This window comes from Oryctolagus cuniculus, chromosome 6 (genome assembly GCF_964237555.1).
Source record: "Oryctolagus cuniculus chromosome 6, mOryCun1.1, whole genome shotgun sequence".
NCBI lineage: Eukaryota > Metazoa > Chordata > Mammalia > Lagomorpha > Leporidae > Oryctolagus > Oryctolagus cuniculus.
This window is the reverse complement of record NC_091437.1, coordinates 105,154,348-105,172,327: the sequence shown is the minus strand read 5'-3', so window position 1 is coordinate 105,172,327 and position 17,980 is coordinate 105,154,348. Positions and strand designations below refer to the sequence as shown.

Here is a 17,980-nt window from a genome sequence, read left to right as displayed (position 1 = left end):
CTAGACCCGAAGGAACACTAGAACTCATCTACAGATATTCTCATTTTATAGGTGAAGAGATAAGACCCAGGGACTTGTACTTCTTGAAAGGCATCTGCCTCCAGACACACACAGCATTTGGAGGTGATAATGGTCTGGTGATGGCAGTGTTGGAGACAGAATGGGAAGCAGAAGTGGAAGAGAGATGTGATGAATGGAGTGGTGGGGTTTTAGAAAACCAGGAGTGGGGATTTAGTGTAATGGTTAAGATGCCTACATCCAATGTTCAAGTGCTTACACTTGATTCCTGGCTCCAACTCCTGACTACAGTTTCCTACTAACGCAGACCCTGGGATAAAAGGTGATGTCTCGAGTGTCTGCATTCTTGGCCTCCCATGTGGAAGGCTTGGATTGAGTTCCTGGCTTCCAGCTTTGGCCTGGTTCAGCTACAGCATTTGGGGGAGTTAGCCAGCAGATGGGAGGTTTCTGTTCGCTTAAATAAAAATAGTACACAAAAATTTGAAAAATATTTTTATTTGATATTTGACTTTCCTATTTTTCCTGTACATTTTTGGTGTTGGTTAATAGAAGGCAATTTCTTTTGCTTGTGGTAGACCCCTGTAGCTTATAATTCTTCCTTCCAGAGTACTTGTGAGTCTTTCTAAGGGGGTCGCATTTCTCAGTCCCTCTTGGGGGAAATTCTTCGACGTGAACACCAGTGCCTCAAGCATGGACATGCTCTTAGGATGTGTCAGGAAGACTGGTACCTGCTCTTATTTCTGAGTGGAACAGTAGATGTGCACTCTTTATTAACTTCAGAATTTCTGGAGTTACAAAATTTTCATGAAAAATAGCATATCCCTTTTACTTTACAAATTATGAAATGTGTTGAGAAGCTTTCAAGTAAACTGTGCTCTTGGATAACAGAACGTGTCTGGATTATCCCATATTATCAATAGGAAATAAGCATCAGACTATATATTTGGATTTAGTGACCTTGAAGACATTTCAGAACTTCCAATTTTCCAACTTTTTATTTTGAGACCTTGAACAAACCATTTACATTTATAAGCCCCTTTTCTGACCTGTAACTGGTTTCCTTGGGCTCTGCGTTTTCTTTTTGGTAAATTTTATGTTTTTATGGACTATATTTCTCATTACATATAGGTTCATCCTTTTGTGCTTTCTGAAAGTAAGGGCTTTTTTTTTTTTCTTTTTTCTTTTTTTTTTTTTTTTTGACAGGCAGAGTGGACAGTGAGAGAGAGAGACAGAGAGAAAGGTCTTCCTTTGCCGTTGGTTCACCCTCCAGTGGTCGCCGCAGGCCGGTGCACCACGCTGATCCGATGGCAGGAGCCAGGTGCTTGTCCTGGTCTCCCATGCGGGTGCAGGGCCCAAGGACTTGGGCCATCCTCCACTGCACTCCCTGGCCACAGCAGAGAGCTGGCCTGGAAGAGGGGCAACCGGGACAGAATCCGGGGCCCCGACCGGGACTAGAACCCGGTGTGCCGGCGCCGCAAGGCGGAGGATTAGCCTAGTGAGCCGCAGCGCCGGCGTAAGGGCTTTCTTTACCTACCTTTATTTTTTTTTTTCCAAGCAAATTATCTCAGGGCTCTTCATTTTAAAGAACAGCAAAACTTATTCTTCATACTTTTGCTTTGTAAATTATTTGTTGCTTATTAATCTAGGTTTTAGAAATAGATTTATTTTTATTTATTTGAAAGGCAGAGGAGACAGGGAGAGGAAGAGACCTCCCAGGGTCCACACTGGCATCAATGACTGGAACTGGGAGATGAACCCAGTCAGCCCGGTGTGGGACGTGGGCATGTTAGCTGGCATCTTAACTGCTAGGTCACATGTCCACCCTTAACTAAGGGCTTTTTAAATACCAAATGTCACGTCCATTGAATTCGTGATACTCATTCTTAAGCTACAAGAAAGATTATATAGATTATATATTGTTTCAATTAGCTAAATCATACTGCATTAACCTATGCATTTTAATTTTCTGGCAGCAGCAAATGGAACCATGGAACTTAGTTATAAACATTCCAATAAAGAAATAAAGGCAAAAATGGAACCAAGGGTTTGCTCTGCATAGATAATATGAATTGGAACTTGGCAGAAGTTGCTTGGTATTATGAAAAAGCTTACATACATGATATATAGTCACAACATTGACTCTCCTTTATGCTTTTTTCTGCATTTATTCAACCTCAATATTATTCATAAAAAGTAGACTTGTGGTTTGAAATATTGAACAATGGCTCACATTTTCAAAAATTTTGTCAAAGCATAAAGGGGTAAGGCAGAGGATCTATGGCCTAGAATGTGATGGCAATTAGAAACATCTCTAGTAGTGGGACTCATGCAGTTCCATAGGCTGGATCTGTGTGTATCTAAAAACAGAAGCAAACTGAATGGTTTTCATTGAAAGAGTCGTAAGGTGTCTTCTCGTTTTCAAGGACACAGTCTCTTGCTGGCTGTTTTCACTCACGTTGCTGAGACTGGTCTTTCTGAATACTCTGAAGTGGGCTTCTTGTCTCAGCCCTTATCACAGAGCTTTAGCTTTGCTGAGTTAGAAAATGGCACTAGTTGGGAATGCTTGGTTCACAGGCAAAATTTAAGCAAGCCCTCCCACTTCTGTCTTTCATTAAGGCAATTTTACAGTAGCACATAATCAACTCTCTCCATGAAAGGAGAAAAGGGGGCAGGCAAATGCTTCCTCTACATCCATTTCTATGTTCTGTTGCTTTGGGTAGTGAACCAGTGGATGGAAGATCTCTCTCTTTCTCTCTCCTCCTTTTGTAACTCTGCCTTTCAAATAAATAAACAAATAAAAATCTTGAAAAAGAAAGAAATTTGGTTCCTGAATGTTTATGATCCTGTGCAGGTTACATAAGTTCTCTAAGCTTGTGCTTTCTTTCTTGCCAAAAGGGGATAATGTCTCACAGTTGCCACAAAAATAAACTTGGGGTACCGGCGCTGTGGTGTAGTAGGCTAAGCCTCTGCCTGTGGCGCTGACATCCAACAAGGGCACCGATTTGTGTCCAGGCTTTTCCTCTTACAACCTAGCTCTCTGCTTATGGCCTGGGAAAGCAGAAGATGGTCCAATTTCTCATGTGGGAGACCTGGAAGAAGCTCCTGGTTCCTAGCATTGGAGTGGCTCAGCTCCGGCAGTTGTGGCCATTTGGGAAGTGAACCAGGGTATGGAAGACCTTTGTCTCTGTCTCTCTTCTCTGCCTGTAACTCTACCTCTTAAATAAATATTTATTTAAAAAGTTAACTGGGAAAAAGTGGATAGAGACATGCAACTTACTTTTTGGTTTGGCCAGGCATTTCAGAACTTCGTTAGATTGTACTGTATTATACTGTAATGTGCAATATATTATGATCTTATATAGATTTAAATGGTAATGATGTTTCCAAATGAAGCTTCTCCTTTGTCGTTATTTCATGTACATAAGAAAGTAGGAGTATATCTTACCTGTATTTTGTGACTTATAAAGTAAAAAATATTGAATTGATATTAACTATCAATAATATCCAATTTGAAAAAAGGACTGTATGTATAATCACACTTCTTTTAATATATCTACAGTGATGGTATACATATAAACCCAAGTTCATGTGTCATATATTCAGATAAATTGCTGTTTTGGGGGCAAACAAAAATGTTTAAGATGCTGTTTTATATCAATAGTCAATTATCCTCCTCTTAAACATTTGTAAGGCCTGATGCAGATAAATGCTAAATTAAGTTTTTTGAGATACCTTTCTTGCTCTAGGAATCATATTCCGAAAGTTTCTTATAGGTGTCAAAAACATCAATACTAGATTATTGACTACTATGGTTCCTAAAATATTATAGATTTTTTAAAGATACTACTTTCAGGCATGATGATGAGAATAATATTAAATTGTAAGTATATCATTTTCTGCACCACAATCAACCAAGGAAGATTCTGTTTGTACTGTTTTGCTCTAACATTTTTGTTGTGCTCATCTACTAATGGGTGGAGAAGAGAGGAGGAAGGCTAAATTGGTTATCCTTGAAAAAAAAAAAAAGACCTGGCTGAAGGTAGGGTGTTGAAAACGGAAGTAGAAGAACAAGGGGCTGTCAGATGGAGGAGGCTGGAGAGGTAGGGATGAGACATTGTATAACAGTCAAGTGATATAGGATTTTGGCAAAAATTGATGGGCTGGCAATATCATGGAAGAGAAAAGAGGCTGTGTGTGTGTGTGTATGTGTGTGCACATGTGCTTGTGTGCATGCATATGTGTGTGTGTGTGTGTGTGTGTGTGTGTGATAGAATTCCTCTTTTCTGCTCTTCAAGAGACCTCAGTGTAGATTTTCACATTTAATGCTTAATGAAGTCAGTTTTTATTTCTGGTGAATGTGATAACTTTTTATGTTGGTGAACTCTCCTGAGTAGGCAAAAAGGCTGAATTTCATGGAGTCAGTCATCTTTTGTATCCCTGGGGGCTGGTTCTTGGACTCCCTCTGGATGTCAAGATCTGTGGATGCTCAAGTCCCTTACATAAGATGGCATCATATTTGCCTATGACTATGCAATCCTCTGGTGCATGTTAAAGCCATCTCTAGATTGCTTATTAACACCCACTACAACATACATGCTACAAAAATGGTTGTTTTACTATATAGAGAATAATGACAAAGAAAAAAGTATATATGTTACTACAGATGAAATTGCAGTTTGGAGTATTGTCCACTTGCAGTTGGTTAAATCCATGGATGTAGAACCCATTTATAACGGAGGCAAACTGTATGTCTCTGAAGTGGAATGAGATAGGAAATATGAAAGGGAAATATATACAAGAGCAATTGACTGTTTGTGATCCTTTTGTTTATTGTGCTTTGACCCAGATAAAATTCTTGAGTATTAAATTCTAGAATTACTGAGAATGGATTTATCTTGGTCATACATTACATTGGCAACTGTGTTGAAAATATGTCAGTTCTCCCACTAACACAATAATTATTGAGCAGTGATTTTTTCCCCTTCAATTTCAATTTCTAGTAGATTTTTGCTACTACACGCAGGGAGAATCAAGATATTTAGTTTAAATTTTTATTATTTTTATTTAGTGTTTTCATCATTCACTTTGGGGTTGGGGAAGGTGATACTGCTTACTATTATCAAATGTTTAATATTCAATTGCTTAATCCTGCTAACAGCCATGTAATTTAGATATTATTTTGCCCATTTCATAAATGAGAGAATTGTAGTTTAGAAGAGGCAAATAATTTGCTCAGGGGTTCTCTGATGGTGAGTCGTGCAGCAGGGTTCAAAATGGCATCCATCTAATGCTAGCACTCTCTCATCTGTAACAGGAATGGGTCTTCACGTAAGTACTTGGTGGGAACTTAGATGCTCCTTTTTAACTTTCACAGGATTTTGCATTCTTTTTAGATGCAAACTGCTTTCCCCCCTCCTTTTAACTACACAGAGCTTTGCCCTTCTGTTTTAACTTGAGGGCAGCTTCAAACCAAGCTTTCAAGCCTCTGATTAAGCGGAGCACGCACAGGCTCAGGGAGACCATTCTCTGAGGATGGAGAGTATCATGTGGTGCTAGTGAAGGGAAGAAGGGAACCCGAAGCATAACCCTGGGGTGCCACTGCTTTGCTCAGACACTCTAAGCTGGTGGCTGCCATCTTGGGCCACCACGTACTACCCTTCCCTTGAAGAAGGTTGGAATGCGAAAAATTGAGTAGTGATTGATTTTAATAAAATTTTGGGTGAGTTAATTGTTGCCTCTGAGCCAGCTTTTATTTAGGAATAATTTTCTTCCTTAAGAAGAAGATATTTAAGAAAGAAATTTAACTGTTAGCATAGAGCTAGTCGGGTGGCTTCCAGTCACAAGCCCATCAAATTGTCAGATGCTGTCATTTGAGGAATTCAATTAGCATTACATCCCAATTTCATTATTTGGGGCGTATTTTTTAAAAAGCAAATGGTCTAGCTTCTAACTGTGCTGTTGTTCCTTCTGTATTCATCCTAAGCATCTATGCATTGGTATTTTCACTAACAAAATATCCATAGTAATATCTAATGACAATTAAAACTCTCACCCTCTTGCATTTCTATGGTAATTGGCAGATACTAACCACTTTCATTCATTTCCTTGCTTCTGGCAATGATCCTCTGATAAGGACAGGGCAGTTACTATTGCTGTTCTGCACCTGCTGAATTAGAGGCACAGCGAGGAAAATCCACCTGTGCAAGGTCAGGGAATGACAGTAAGAACTAACACAGAGGGCTGGATTCTGCACCAGAGCACTTTCTTTTGGGCTGCATCAAAAGAGGTGGAGCTGCTGGGGGCCTAGGTTCTCTGTTTTCTTGAGTTCACACTGCAGTTAGAGAGGATGAGTCTCCTACTCTCTTCACAGGGCCCTGGGCCACTGTTCTGGGTCCTCCACAGGTCACTGCTAGTTTAGTCCAAGTGTGGTCTAGGCCTGATGCAACAGCACTACCTGGGAACTTGTTAGGAATGCAAATTCACACCCCCCCCCCCCCTTTAGACCCAGAGTTGGAACCTCGGTGGGTGGGGTCCTAGTTCTCCCACTGCTGCTGATGCTTGGGAAAGTCTGACAAGCACTTTTAATGAATTCACTGGCTGGATTGGCTCATACAGAGATCAGTCATACATTTAAATTTTGTAGCATTTTGTTGGATCTTAGTACATCCTAGTGGATATTATTATATACTGTCTTTTAATATTGCAATCTAATAAAATTCTTAAAATGTGGAAGGATTCTCTATATAGTTATAAATTATCATTGTGTATCGCTATTTTTTGGTATGCTCAGGAATTTGTTTTCTTTTTTTTTTTTTTTTTTTTTTTTTTGACAGGCAGAGTGGACAGTGAGAGAGAGAGAGACAGAGAGAAAGGTCTTCCTTTTGCCGTTGGTTCACCCTCCAATGGCCGCCGCGGCCGGCGCGCTGCGGCCGGCGCACCGCGCTGATCCGATGGCAGGAGCCAGGAGCCAGGTGCTTTTCCTGGTCTCCCATGGGGTGCAGGGCCCAAGCACCTGGGCCATCCTCCACTGCACTCCCTGGCCACAGCAGAGGGCTGGCCTGGAAGAGGGGCAACCGGGACAGAATCCGGCTCCCCGACCGGGACTAGAACCCGGTGTGCCGGCGCCGCTAGGCGGAGGATTAGCCTAGTGAGCCGCGGCGCCGGCCAGGAATTTGTTTTCTTAAAGACTACCTTTCATAAATTATATTCTCATAATACACACATATATATTATATTATCTAATACATATTGCCTAGTTATGTTCTCAGAATAGCTAGCTCAGGCTCAGAACAGAGATGATGCACAATCTATTTGACTTTGGCCAGTGACTTTCACTGTTAATGATATGGGACTGGAGGTGAATATGCTTAGTGTTGGGCAGGCATTTGGGATGCCTGTATCCCATGCAGGAGCACCTGTGCTCAAGTGCTAGCTCCACTCCTAATTCAGGCTTTTGGCTATGTGCACTCTGGGAGGCAGCAAGTAATGACTGACGTAATCGAGTCCCTGTTATCCATGTGACAGACCTGGATTGAGTTCCCAGCTTCTGGTTTTGGCCTTGCCTAGCTCTGGCTGTGGTGGGCATTTGAAGATGGAACCAGTGGATAGAAGATCGCTTCCTGTCTCTCTGGCTTTCAAATAAATAAAATAAAATTTAAAAGCCAGGTGTAAGACTTTCCTCACTGCACATGCTTGTTTAAGGGATGCTGAGTGAGTGCCTCATTTTGTATCTGAATCTACATGTGTATCTATCTATATCTGCTTTTTTTGGATTTGCCTTTTGGTTCTAACTCTGAAGCTTACACACATGAACTCGACAGAGTAAATTCTTTGAACTTAAATGTACTCAGTTTTAAATAGAGTCATTTGTACACTTATAATCTCATAAGAATTATACAAAGATTACAAAGGATGGAGTAAGTCAATATTTTCTAAAAATTGCAAGATCTTCTATGGATAGATTACGCTATTTAATTTAATTATTTAACTTATTTTGAAAAAATTTCAATCTTCTGTATTCTTCTGCTATTAACTATAAAAAAAATCAGGTAGAATGAAAAGATGATAATTTTTAAAGTGACAGAAGTGCTGGCTGGATGATACGTTTGCCATCAAGACTAGGAGTGACTGGCAGTTTTTCCTGTATTTCAACAGTTGAGGGTGCTAACTGGTATCTCTCAGATAAAGCTGTAAGACCTAAATAGCAACAGTGATGTTTGTGCTGTAAATCACAAAGAACTCTGCAGTAGGAAAGGTAATCTGGCTCTGAAGCAAGGTTCCCAGGGAGGTGGCGGTACTGTACCCTCCCCATGCCTCATTCAGCTGCCTGAGATCTTAGCGTTCCGGATGCTGGCAAAGCTTTCTGGATGGCATTGTCTGGCTTCAGTTTTCTAAGAGTCAATACAATATAGGTAGGAGCTTTCTCATGTGAGTTAGATTTCTACTTACTAGGAAGCCTGAACTGGAAGATTACTAATAGGTTTACTGTGAGCAGCTTTGTTAAATGGGAAGTTAAACTCTATGGCTATAGTTCATAGGAAAAAAGATCTTCCAAAACAGAGAGAGATAAGAATGAGAAGAAATTAACCTACACTTTAAAATGCTCTCCTATAAAAGTATTTGTGAGGCTAGGTTTAGATAAATTTCATTCTTTTTATTCTGATTATAAAATTATACAATGAAATGATGATCTCTTATTATATTAAGAACTTATACTAATGGATATTGTACAAATACCAACATCTGAAACACAATTATTCCAGAACAATAATTGAGAAATGGGCACTCTTACAGGAATTGCTTTACAATTGTGGTTAAAGAAAAAAAAATTCAGTTTCAGACAATATCCTTGCGTTATAAAAATAAATTATTTTAATGTGCTATTTGATCACTGTAATCATCTATTTTTGTCACAAAATGAAAATTTGCAACTTATAATTTTTTAGGCTTTTAAAGTTTTACTTTGGAGGTCAACGATACTGCAAGTGAGAAGAATCTCAAAATATTTTTTCTATGGTTTTATGCTCTAACATGTGGCTTCTCTTAAGTACAACTCCTAGAGAAGCTGTATTTCCAGATGACTGGCAAAATGACTGCTGAAATGCATTAATTAACCTTTACATTCACATAAAAGTGTTTTGTGAGAACAAATGTACACAAAATGTTATCTTTAATCATGACTCATAAAAATGGGTTATTACAAACACAGGTTTTATTACTGCAAACGTCCCCTTGACAAATGACACGGTCTGATTCCTTTATTAAAGACAATTAAGAATGTTCTACAAGGGTCTCAGAGCCCTTCTGTAGATCTCTCCTGCCTGTCCGCTTCTGAGGTGACAGGATGAAGAGAATCTTGAAACAATATCTCCTAGTTACCTTAATTGTGGGTACCTGGACTCTAGAGTTTATAGTTCTACATTTACTTCACAAAACAAAATGTTAAACTTAAATATCTGGGGTCTAGGTTAGGAGTTAAAGGCTCCATTTTGAAAGGTGCCAACCACGATGAGACTGAGGAGATGAAGCCAACATCTTTTTGAAACTGTGATCATCGTGGTGTACACATCGGCAGCCACTGCTGCTCTTTTTTTTTTTTTTTTTAAATTTTTGACAGGCAGAGTGGACAGTGAGAGAGAGAGACAGAGAGAAAGGTCTTCCTTTGATGTTGGTTCACCCTCCAATGGCCGCCGCGGCCGGCGCACCGCGCTGATCTGATGGCAGGAGCCAGGTACTTCTCCTGGTCTCCCATGGGGTGCAGGGCCCAAGGACTTGGGCCATCCTCCACTGCACTCCCTGGCCACAGCAGAGAGCTGGCCTGGAAGAGGGGCAACCGGGACAGAATCCGGCGCCCTGACCGGGACTAGAACCTGATGTGCCTGCGCCGCTAGGCGGAGGATTAGCCTAGTGAGCCGCGGTGCCAGCCACAATGCTGCTCTCAGTGGAGCCTGCAGAGGCCTGTGTTCCATACATTACACCGCTCCCCTCCTCATGGTGTCACTCACAGCTTCCTTCCCAGGAAAGCCTAAGTCATGGAAATTATTTTAAGAAGCCCTAGGTTAGCTGTTAAAACTAGTTGTCAATCTGCAGGTACTTCTTCCTCAAGGTGAGTCTGTGTTCAGCAAGAACAAGGAAATTTCAGGTCTGTTCAACAGAATGACAGTACCACAGCCTTGTGACCCGCCAGTGGGGAGCACCTGAGGCAGAGCAGATATAAAACTAGCCGGTATTGGTCAGACAGAATGTGGAGCCCCAGACCTCCTGGGCTGTCTGATTGTGACCTTGGGCTACTTACTTCACCTTTCACGTCTCAGTTTCTTCACCTGTAATAGAATCTACTTCTTCCAAGCATCAGAAGGCTTGGTGAATATGTATAAAGCGCTAACAGTGTTGTCACACAGGCTACCTATGCCACAGAAAGGTTCATTCATCAGTGAAAGTCATTTCATACAGAGATTCTAAAATTTATGCCAGAAAAGTGATTCTTGAAAGAAACATTGCAAGAAAAATGATTAAAGCACCAGTTACGAAGACTTTCTGGATTAAGGTCTTCAAGTTCAGAGTTTTATCTTCTTCAAATGAGAGTTATATGTATACCATGACAGATTTCTGTGATTAAATGTTCAAAACACACAATATGGTCTTAGTATGTCTTCCTTTCTTTTTAATGTACTAGAAATTGCAAAAATTGAGTTTCCTAGCTTCCCTGAGACCCTGAAATGAACAGTTAAAAAGAATAAAAACAAAGATTGAAGGGATAGCCTTTAGACTTAGTTCAACTTCACCTTGAGCAACAGTGTATTCCAGAAACTTTGTTTTATTTGGGATTATGTTTTGCATGCCTATTTGGGAAATGCTACATTTCTAAATTGAGACATTTCATGTGTAGTATTTTTGCAGGATCACATTTCCAGAAATGTGGGAATGTTTGCACAGCCAGCAACTCACTTGGCTTGGCAAACCTGACATATGATATCTTTGATATTCCTTGAGGGCTCATTTTTCTCTCCAGTTTGGCTTTCCTAGAAAGTTAGTTTTAAATAATGGAGTCCCATCATTGGTTTAAGTAAGAAAAAAAAAACACAAAAAACAAACAAACAAAAAAAACAAACCAGAAAACCAAAAAACCAAAAAGCACAATCTGTTTTCCAATATCCAGCCATACTCAATATATTTTTAACAATTTATCTAATTGATATCTAGGAAGAAATACTGTTAGAATAATTTGGTAAGCAATAGGAATGAGATATTTCAAGAGATAATTGTAGTGCAGTTCAAGCCTCTGTTTTAATTTCTTCAGGATGTGGAGCATTTGTGGTGAATGAGCTGTATGGGAAATGAGGTTACAACCTTTGGCACATTATCCCACATCTAAAAGGTTCTGGGCCGAGCTTTTTGTTCTGCACATAGTGTGTAAATAACAGTAAGCTAGCATGATTGATTGATTGTCCTTCTCTGTACCACAGCCACATCCATTTCTTCTTATGCAGACAAACAGAAAACACATTTTCCATATTTCTCTTGTAGAACTGCTGAGTCCTGTAATATGAATATATTTTTAAAAATCTAATTAAGAGAGAGTGATGATGCAGAACACATAATCCCCAGAGGAATAAAATCCCTAAGTATATAAGCTTGGAAGTGAAATCTTTTGTAAAGATTGCCATGGGTGAAAAATATGAAAACAGACCTACTACCAGAGTTTATTACCAGGGGAACATGTATATTATATATTTTAAAAAGATACATTTTGTGGTCAGAATCAGTATCATCTAGGTCTGGTCTTCACCCAGGCCTACTGGATCATAATTTGCATTTTAATGAAATTATTAATTTCACATGCACAGTTAAGTTAGAGGAACATGGTAATCTGACACTTAAATATTCTACAGATGGATTAGAGTTACATAAAATATAAGAGAAAAAGAACTCTCCATCAATGCACACTTGAAAAAATCCATTGATAATCTTAAAAATTAGTTGATGCTAATCTGTTTCTACTTATTATTAAATAAAATTTTACTAAAATTTTTTTCTACTTACTACTAATAAAATTTTTATTAAACTAAGAAAATTGTTACAAGGAGATACTTAATAACTTCTGAAAGCTGAGAAAAGTTAGATTGGAATCACATTGGATTGTTTTAAGAAGGTTTGCTTTAAATGGAAAAGAGATATGGAAGGTGGGAAATATGGTAACACCCAGGTTTGGGTACCCCTCCTTAGTGTAAGATTTTATCCACCCATTTTAACACTAGCATGTAGGTTCCTTGGAGGCCATGACTCTGACACTCAGTTGTATTCACAACATCAGGCACAGTTTAGATGCATAAATAAATAATGTTTTTACTTAATTTATGCTTTTATTTAAATGTTAAAACATTCTATTCCTAAATAATTTGCTATTACTACTGCTGTCTAACACTTACCCACTACAAATCCCCAGAAATAATCTAAATGATATTATAATAACAATGTAATGAAACAAGTAAAATCATAAGGGAATAATTAACCAGAGCCTACACCTACTTGCAGAATAGGATCACTCATTTCATCTTGTTTCCTTGAAGAGATGCAAAAACCTTTGCATTCACTTGAGCAAAGCATGATATTAATTTGTTGAATAAACAACTGAATGTTCTAGATAAATAAGAACTTTTATTAAATAGCTAAATATTTAATAATCATCCATCTATTACTTCAGAAAATTCGATTGCCCTCTAGTGGGGTGAAAAGCTAATGCAGAATCCAAGGTTTTTCAACTGAGAGACCCAGGAAAGAGAACCAGCCTAAGTTCTGGAAATGTCTGCGTCACCAGCCAATTCAGTATCTTCTTGTCTAGTAAACCCCTTGAATATTTTCATATAAAGCCACAGATCTTGTGATAACAGAATAATGTGCTTTTCCACAATGAAAAGTAAATTGGTGTGAGCTGGGGTTAGCACTCAGCAGCGTGGGGTTGGCCATACCCGGGTCCAGGTTTGTGCTATTAACCCCCATGTGTTCAGAGGCCAGCTCCACCCAGCTTTGTGAAGGCAGTGAGCTACCCGGCTGTGCTAGCAATCAGTCTTAGAGGTAACAAACAACAACGGTGACTGGCAAATCAGGAATTTTCCTAAAGGCAGAATGGATTTATCAATGACAAAATCTTTAACATGTAGTTGATTCATTTTCCATTTCATTTTCAATTGTATAGAATTAACTTAAAAATTTTGCTTGATAGCTACTATTAGATATTCACAGAATTCAATAAACATTTTAATGCTAAATTATAGAGAGGAAAATTATTTGATTGCATGAATCAGCTTTATGGAACTCCGAGAAGACATTTTGTGAATCTAAAAGAAATGCAGTCTTTTGCTGCATCTTATCACGGAGAATGAGTTATTTGAAGGAAGTCATATTGTGCCAAATGACGTACTTGTTCCACATCTACCCTTTAGTAATTGAAAAATTAACAACCCAAAATAATTAAAACAGTGCAACAAATATTAAAAATACCCTGAAATATTAATGGCTAAGGGCTGAAGCAATTGCTTTAATAATAAAACTACTCCTTTCCCCCATTAGAACAGAATAATTTACTACAAACCTGCAAATCACATTGCAAAATCATTGTGAATTTTGACTAAACAAGTTTTAGATTTTAATATCACAAATCACCCAATTTTCATTATTTTAAAATATTGGTTTTTTTTTTTTCCAGAGAATTTTAACATGCACAGATAGATGCCGGCAGGTCTGTTGGTTTATTACATGATACTAGTCACCCGCAGTATGCTACCTGGGTCACACACACGGCGCTTATTGCAAGCTCAACTTATTCAGGTGGGATGAACTAACCAGATGCGATTAGCAGCAAAGCTGCTGTTATTTAGCCTTCATTTTCATGCTGAAACCCTCAGCTTTCCCTTTCCACTTACATATTCATTTAGAAGACACTCACTTCATTTGAGAAGATAATGGGAATATTCTGAGCACCTAGGACAATCATGCTGAATAAAATGATTGTTTAATGAATCAGGAAAAAAGAATCCGCCTTGGTGATTAATTGGTTATGCTTTGCAATTGGAATGACTTCCAAATCTATTATGCTAATATTGCAGAGGTACTGGTTCTTTTGATGATTTGCAAATGCAGCTTAATTATGGCAAAAAGAATCCCTGCATTTGTCATATTGGGGTGGGATTTTCTATGTAGAACAGAGACCATTATCAAGTATCAGCAGCTGGAAAAACAGTTTGGGGAAAAAACAGTTAAAATTTTGTGCATAAAAACCAATACTTATAAGTTTATAGAAATAACTTAATGCCGAAGATCATACCATTTCAATCACACACACACATACACATTTCCACCCACTGCAGTACAATTTTCTGTGGAGAATTTTCCAGCAAATTCCGGTAATCATTGGCAACAGAAACCCTGCCCTTCACAATCCACCTGCACGTATATCCTAGCCACATGAACACGCATAATCCAGACAGGCAGCCAAAATGTATTTGCTTTATAACTTAAATGAACAATCAGAGTCGAAATTTTCTTTTCTGCAGGGAGGGAGAGAAGGAGACTGGGAAGAAGAAAAGTGAATGTAAGGGTTAATCCTTAACCAAAATCAATGTCTCTGCTGAACAAATAAGAATAAAGCCACTGAGTCATGAAATAATCATAAAGATGATTTGAAATAATAGCACTGATGATGATGAGCTTGCAACCGCCCTCTTCCAACAGAAACCTCTCAGTGGGGGTTCAGGCAGTGAAGAGGCTAGCCCCTACCCTTCATCCTCAGACTCTTTCTGGAATGGCAGGCGAACTGCGAATTGTGGGAAACAGGAGTAGCTCAGGACACTGCGCAGAAACCCGTCTCGTCTCCCCAGCTGCACCTCCGGGGGCGAGCGCCGGGCTCTCGGGAGGGGCACGCAGGGCGCGGCGCCGGGCTCTGCAGGGCTGGCTGCGCTCCACGCCACGCGGTCGCCACGTGCGCCCCCACCCGGCCGCCGGCTGGAGGCTCCGAGCCGCAGCTGGGAGAGGTGGGGCCGAGCCGCGCCCGCTGGAGAAGGGGGTCCTTCTTGCAGAGACCTCCGAGGGGTCTGCGCTCTGGGAAATCGTGGGGGGAACCGAGGGTGGCCCGTGGGTTTGAGGAAGATGGTCCCGAGCTCTGTGGGCTGTGGGTAGGCGAGAAGAGAATGCCTTCCCCACACCCCAGGGAAGGGTCACCTCTGCGGTGTCGCGGTCGGGCGGGGTGGGGCCGCGCCTTTGTGTGGCCGGGCGGGGCTGCAGCCAGCTTTTCTGCAGAGCCACCCTCTTTGGCTGGGAGGGGCTCGGCGCGGGGACAGAGAGCAACGCCCCTGTCTGCGCACAGCCAGGGTGCCAGGGCTGTTGTGGGCTGCGGGGATGGAAACGGGTTCCAGGACCGCAGCCCGTACAAGGGCCCCTCCCATCCCCTGCCCCGCCTGTCTGGGAACCTGAGGTCCACCCAGCTCCGCGGAGAGAGTGGGGCAGAGCGGAGTCGCCCAGATAGGGCCTTTTCTGCAGTTCTTCGCTTCTCTGCGCCCCGCACCGGGGTCCCGAGGGAGGGGTGCGGCCTGCCTGTCCACCCTCGGGCTATCGAGCACCGCAACTGTGGGGGCACTTAAGACGCCAAGACCCATTGCGGATAAAGGCCTTGACTGGAAATTTTATTCAGTCCCTGTTTTTCTCTGACATAGGTTAAGCCTAAGAAATCGCCTACATTTGGCCATCCCTGTCTGACCCACAAAATGGAAATTTCACGTGGCTGCACTTAAGACCTTGACCTCTTTTGCTTTCTATTATGTTTGGGTACCTTTAGCTGTATTAGTCTATATTCACATCTAGGGTCCAGCAGTCTTCTCCCCTTCCCCCAAAAAACCATCAAAGGAGTTGCGAGCAACCTTTATATGCGTCTCAGCCTAAGCGCCCTATGTAACGTGTTCTGGAAAGGAAAAACATGTTAACTTCTCCCCAACCCCCCATCACAGAACAATGAGGCCAGAGGCCAGGGTGGAGAGGCCAGGTCAGCGGTCAGGTCTCCTTGGAAGCCGAGGCCACGAGTCTGGAGCGCAGAGCGCGAGGCGTGGCGCCGCTCTCCCCGCAGGGCTGGGCTCGGGGTGTCGCGCTGCACTCCCCACCCGGCCCCCTTTCGGCTGAAGGAGCTGCGCTGGGCGCGGGGGTTGGGGGGCGGCGCAATTCCGCACAGGGTGGGGCTGTCCGCATTGTGCGCCCAGCGCCGCAGGTGCCTCCCCCAGGGACCGCTGGTCCGTACACAAAGAAACCCCACCCCAGCGCCTTCCAAGCCGCTGTCCTTCCACTCCTCCCCATCGTGCGCTTCCCCGCCCCCGCAGCTGCCCACCCGCGCCCTCCACGCCCTGCCCGACTTCCTCTCCGATTCCCCTCTGGTTCCCTAAAACAAAGGAGCGGAGGTCTCCCGCCCCCCCCCCCCGTCTCCTCCCTCCCCCCGTCGCCTTACCTCCCTGAGCCGCGCCCCGGGACTAGCGGTTTCTCCGACGAGACAATACATAAAATGCGCCCCGCGCCCCCTCCCCCGTCTCCACCCATCTTTCAAACAGCCTAGATGGGACCGCGTTGACTTTGCATTTTTCTTTCTCCTTTCTCCCAACCTTCCCCATATTTTTTCTTTAGAGAAGAAATAAAGGACGTTATCAAGCACTTTCCGAAATGCCCCTGAATCCTATTTAAGGCAAACACTTAAGGTGGCCCCCTCCCCTCACAACTGAGCTCTAATTTCAGATATGGAAACCCTAAATAAATTCCCCAGCCATCGGAAAGCAACTTACCTGTTCTTTTAAAATAAATTCTTCGCTTTAGATCGCTAGAACCCCCACCCCCAGCTTCTTCTACCCTTCCACCTCGCCCAGAGCTGCCCGTGTCCTTCCTGGCTCTCGTGTCACCATTAACGTCTTTTTTCTTTATAAAATTAAGGTCTCCAAATGCCTTCGAAGCCCCAAGAGAGAAGGCGAGCGGTGGGCTCCGGGTCGAGCCCAGGGGGAACGAAGCGCGATGCCTTACCCATTGCTGTTTTAGCCATTGTAGGATGTGCTGATGCTGAGCGGTGGCGACGGCGAAAGGTCCAGCTACAGCAGCGGAGAGAGCGAGAGAGAAGACTGAATAAGGCACTGAGTCTGCAGAGTGGGACCGTGCTAGAGAAAGAGCAAGAGGCAGGAGCCCATGAATAATTATCACTCAGAAGCTCAAGCAGATTGGCTCCCAAGGTCCCCTGACATGACTCCCGCAGAGTCAGAATCTCCAAGCATTAAATATTGATCGGCCAATGGTGCTGGAGTACAAAGTACCAGAATGCAGTTTGAAATGGAAATCAGTCCCTCCCTGGAAGCTCCCCCCATTTTGGGGGCCTGATAGTACAGTCCAAGTAGAGTGGAGCCTTAGCCCAGAAACCTCCTAGGAGCTGAGAACTGGGCTGTGCCTACCTGGCAACCAGGAAGCTTGACTTTGTTCACACATAGGTTATTGCCCCAGTAACATCAAAAAGGGAGAGGGGTTCAGAGGCCTGAGAAGTCCTTAAAATATGCTAGCTGCTGGGGAAATCTGGTTAGGCACTGTGTTTTTACCATTGCATATTTTCTCTTTCACCTTGGCCTGTCCTAGATAGGCTTTGATCTTGAGGGCCATCCTGTATGGGGCTGGGGTGGCAGTTCAAGGGCATACGTGTTTTTGCCCCTTGTTTACTTGCACAGCTGGACTCGGATGTCTCTGAAGTCTTGTGGGTCTCTCTGGAGAGGGAGGCCTGGTGTTTTCTCCACTGGCACAGAGAAAGGGGCTTCCTACCTGCTCGGGATTGGGACAGTAATTAGGCTGCAGCTGGGGCCCTGGCAGAGGAAGATCAGAGTTTAGACTGCCGTGCCTATGTTCTGTCCATCTGGTCACAGGGCAGAGCCAGGTTGACTGGTTGATTTGGGCCTTGGGG

At 42.4% G+C, this 17,980-nt stretch overlaps 1 protein-coding gene across 2 annotated transcripts in view; it reads right to left on the bottom strand.

Moving 5' to 3' along the window:
• Positions 1 to 17,257, bottom strand: part of STMN2 (stathmin 2) — a 56,362-nt gene extending 39,105 nt beyond the window's left edge. Inside the window, exon 1 of one of the 2 annotated variants that reach the window (XM_002710651.5) lies at positions 17,065 to 17,257. In XM_002710651.5, the coding sequence (XP_002710697.1) occupies positions 17,065 to 17,083 (19 nt within the window). In that variant the 5' untranslated portion in view covers positions 17,084 to 17,257. Of the gene's footprint in view, positions 1 to 14,793; positions 14,816 to 17,064 lie in introns of those variants that run through there. The other variant, XM_070075830.1, reaches the window with a different exon arrangement.
• Between the last annotated feature and the right edge of the window lie 723 nt (positions 17,258 to 17,980).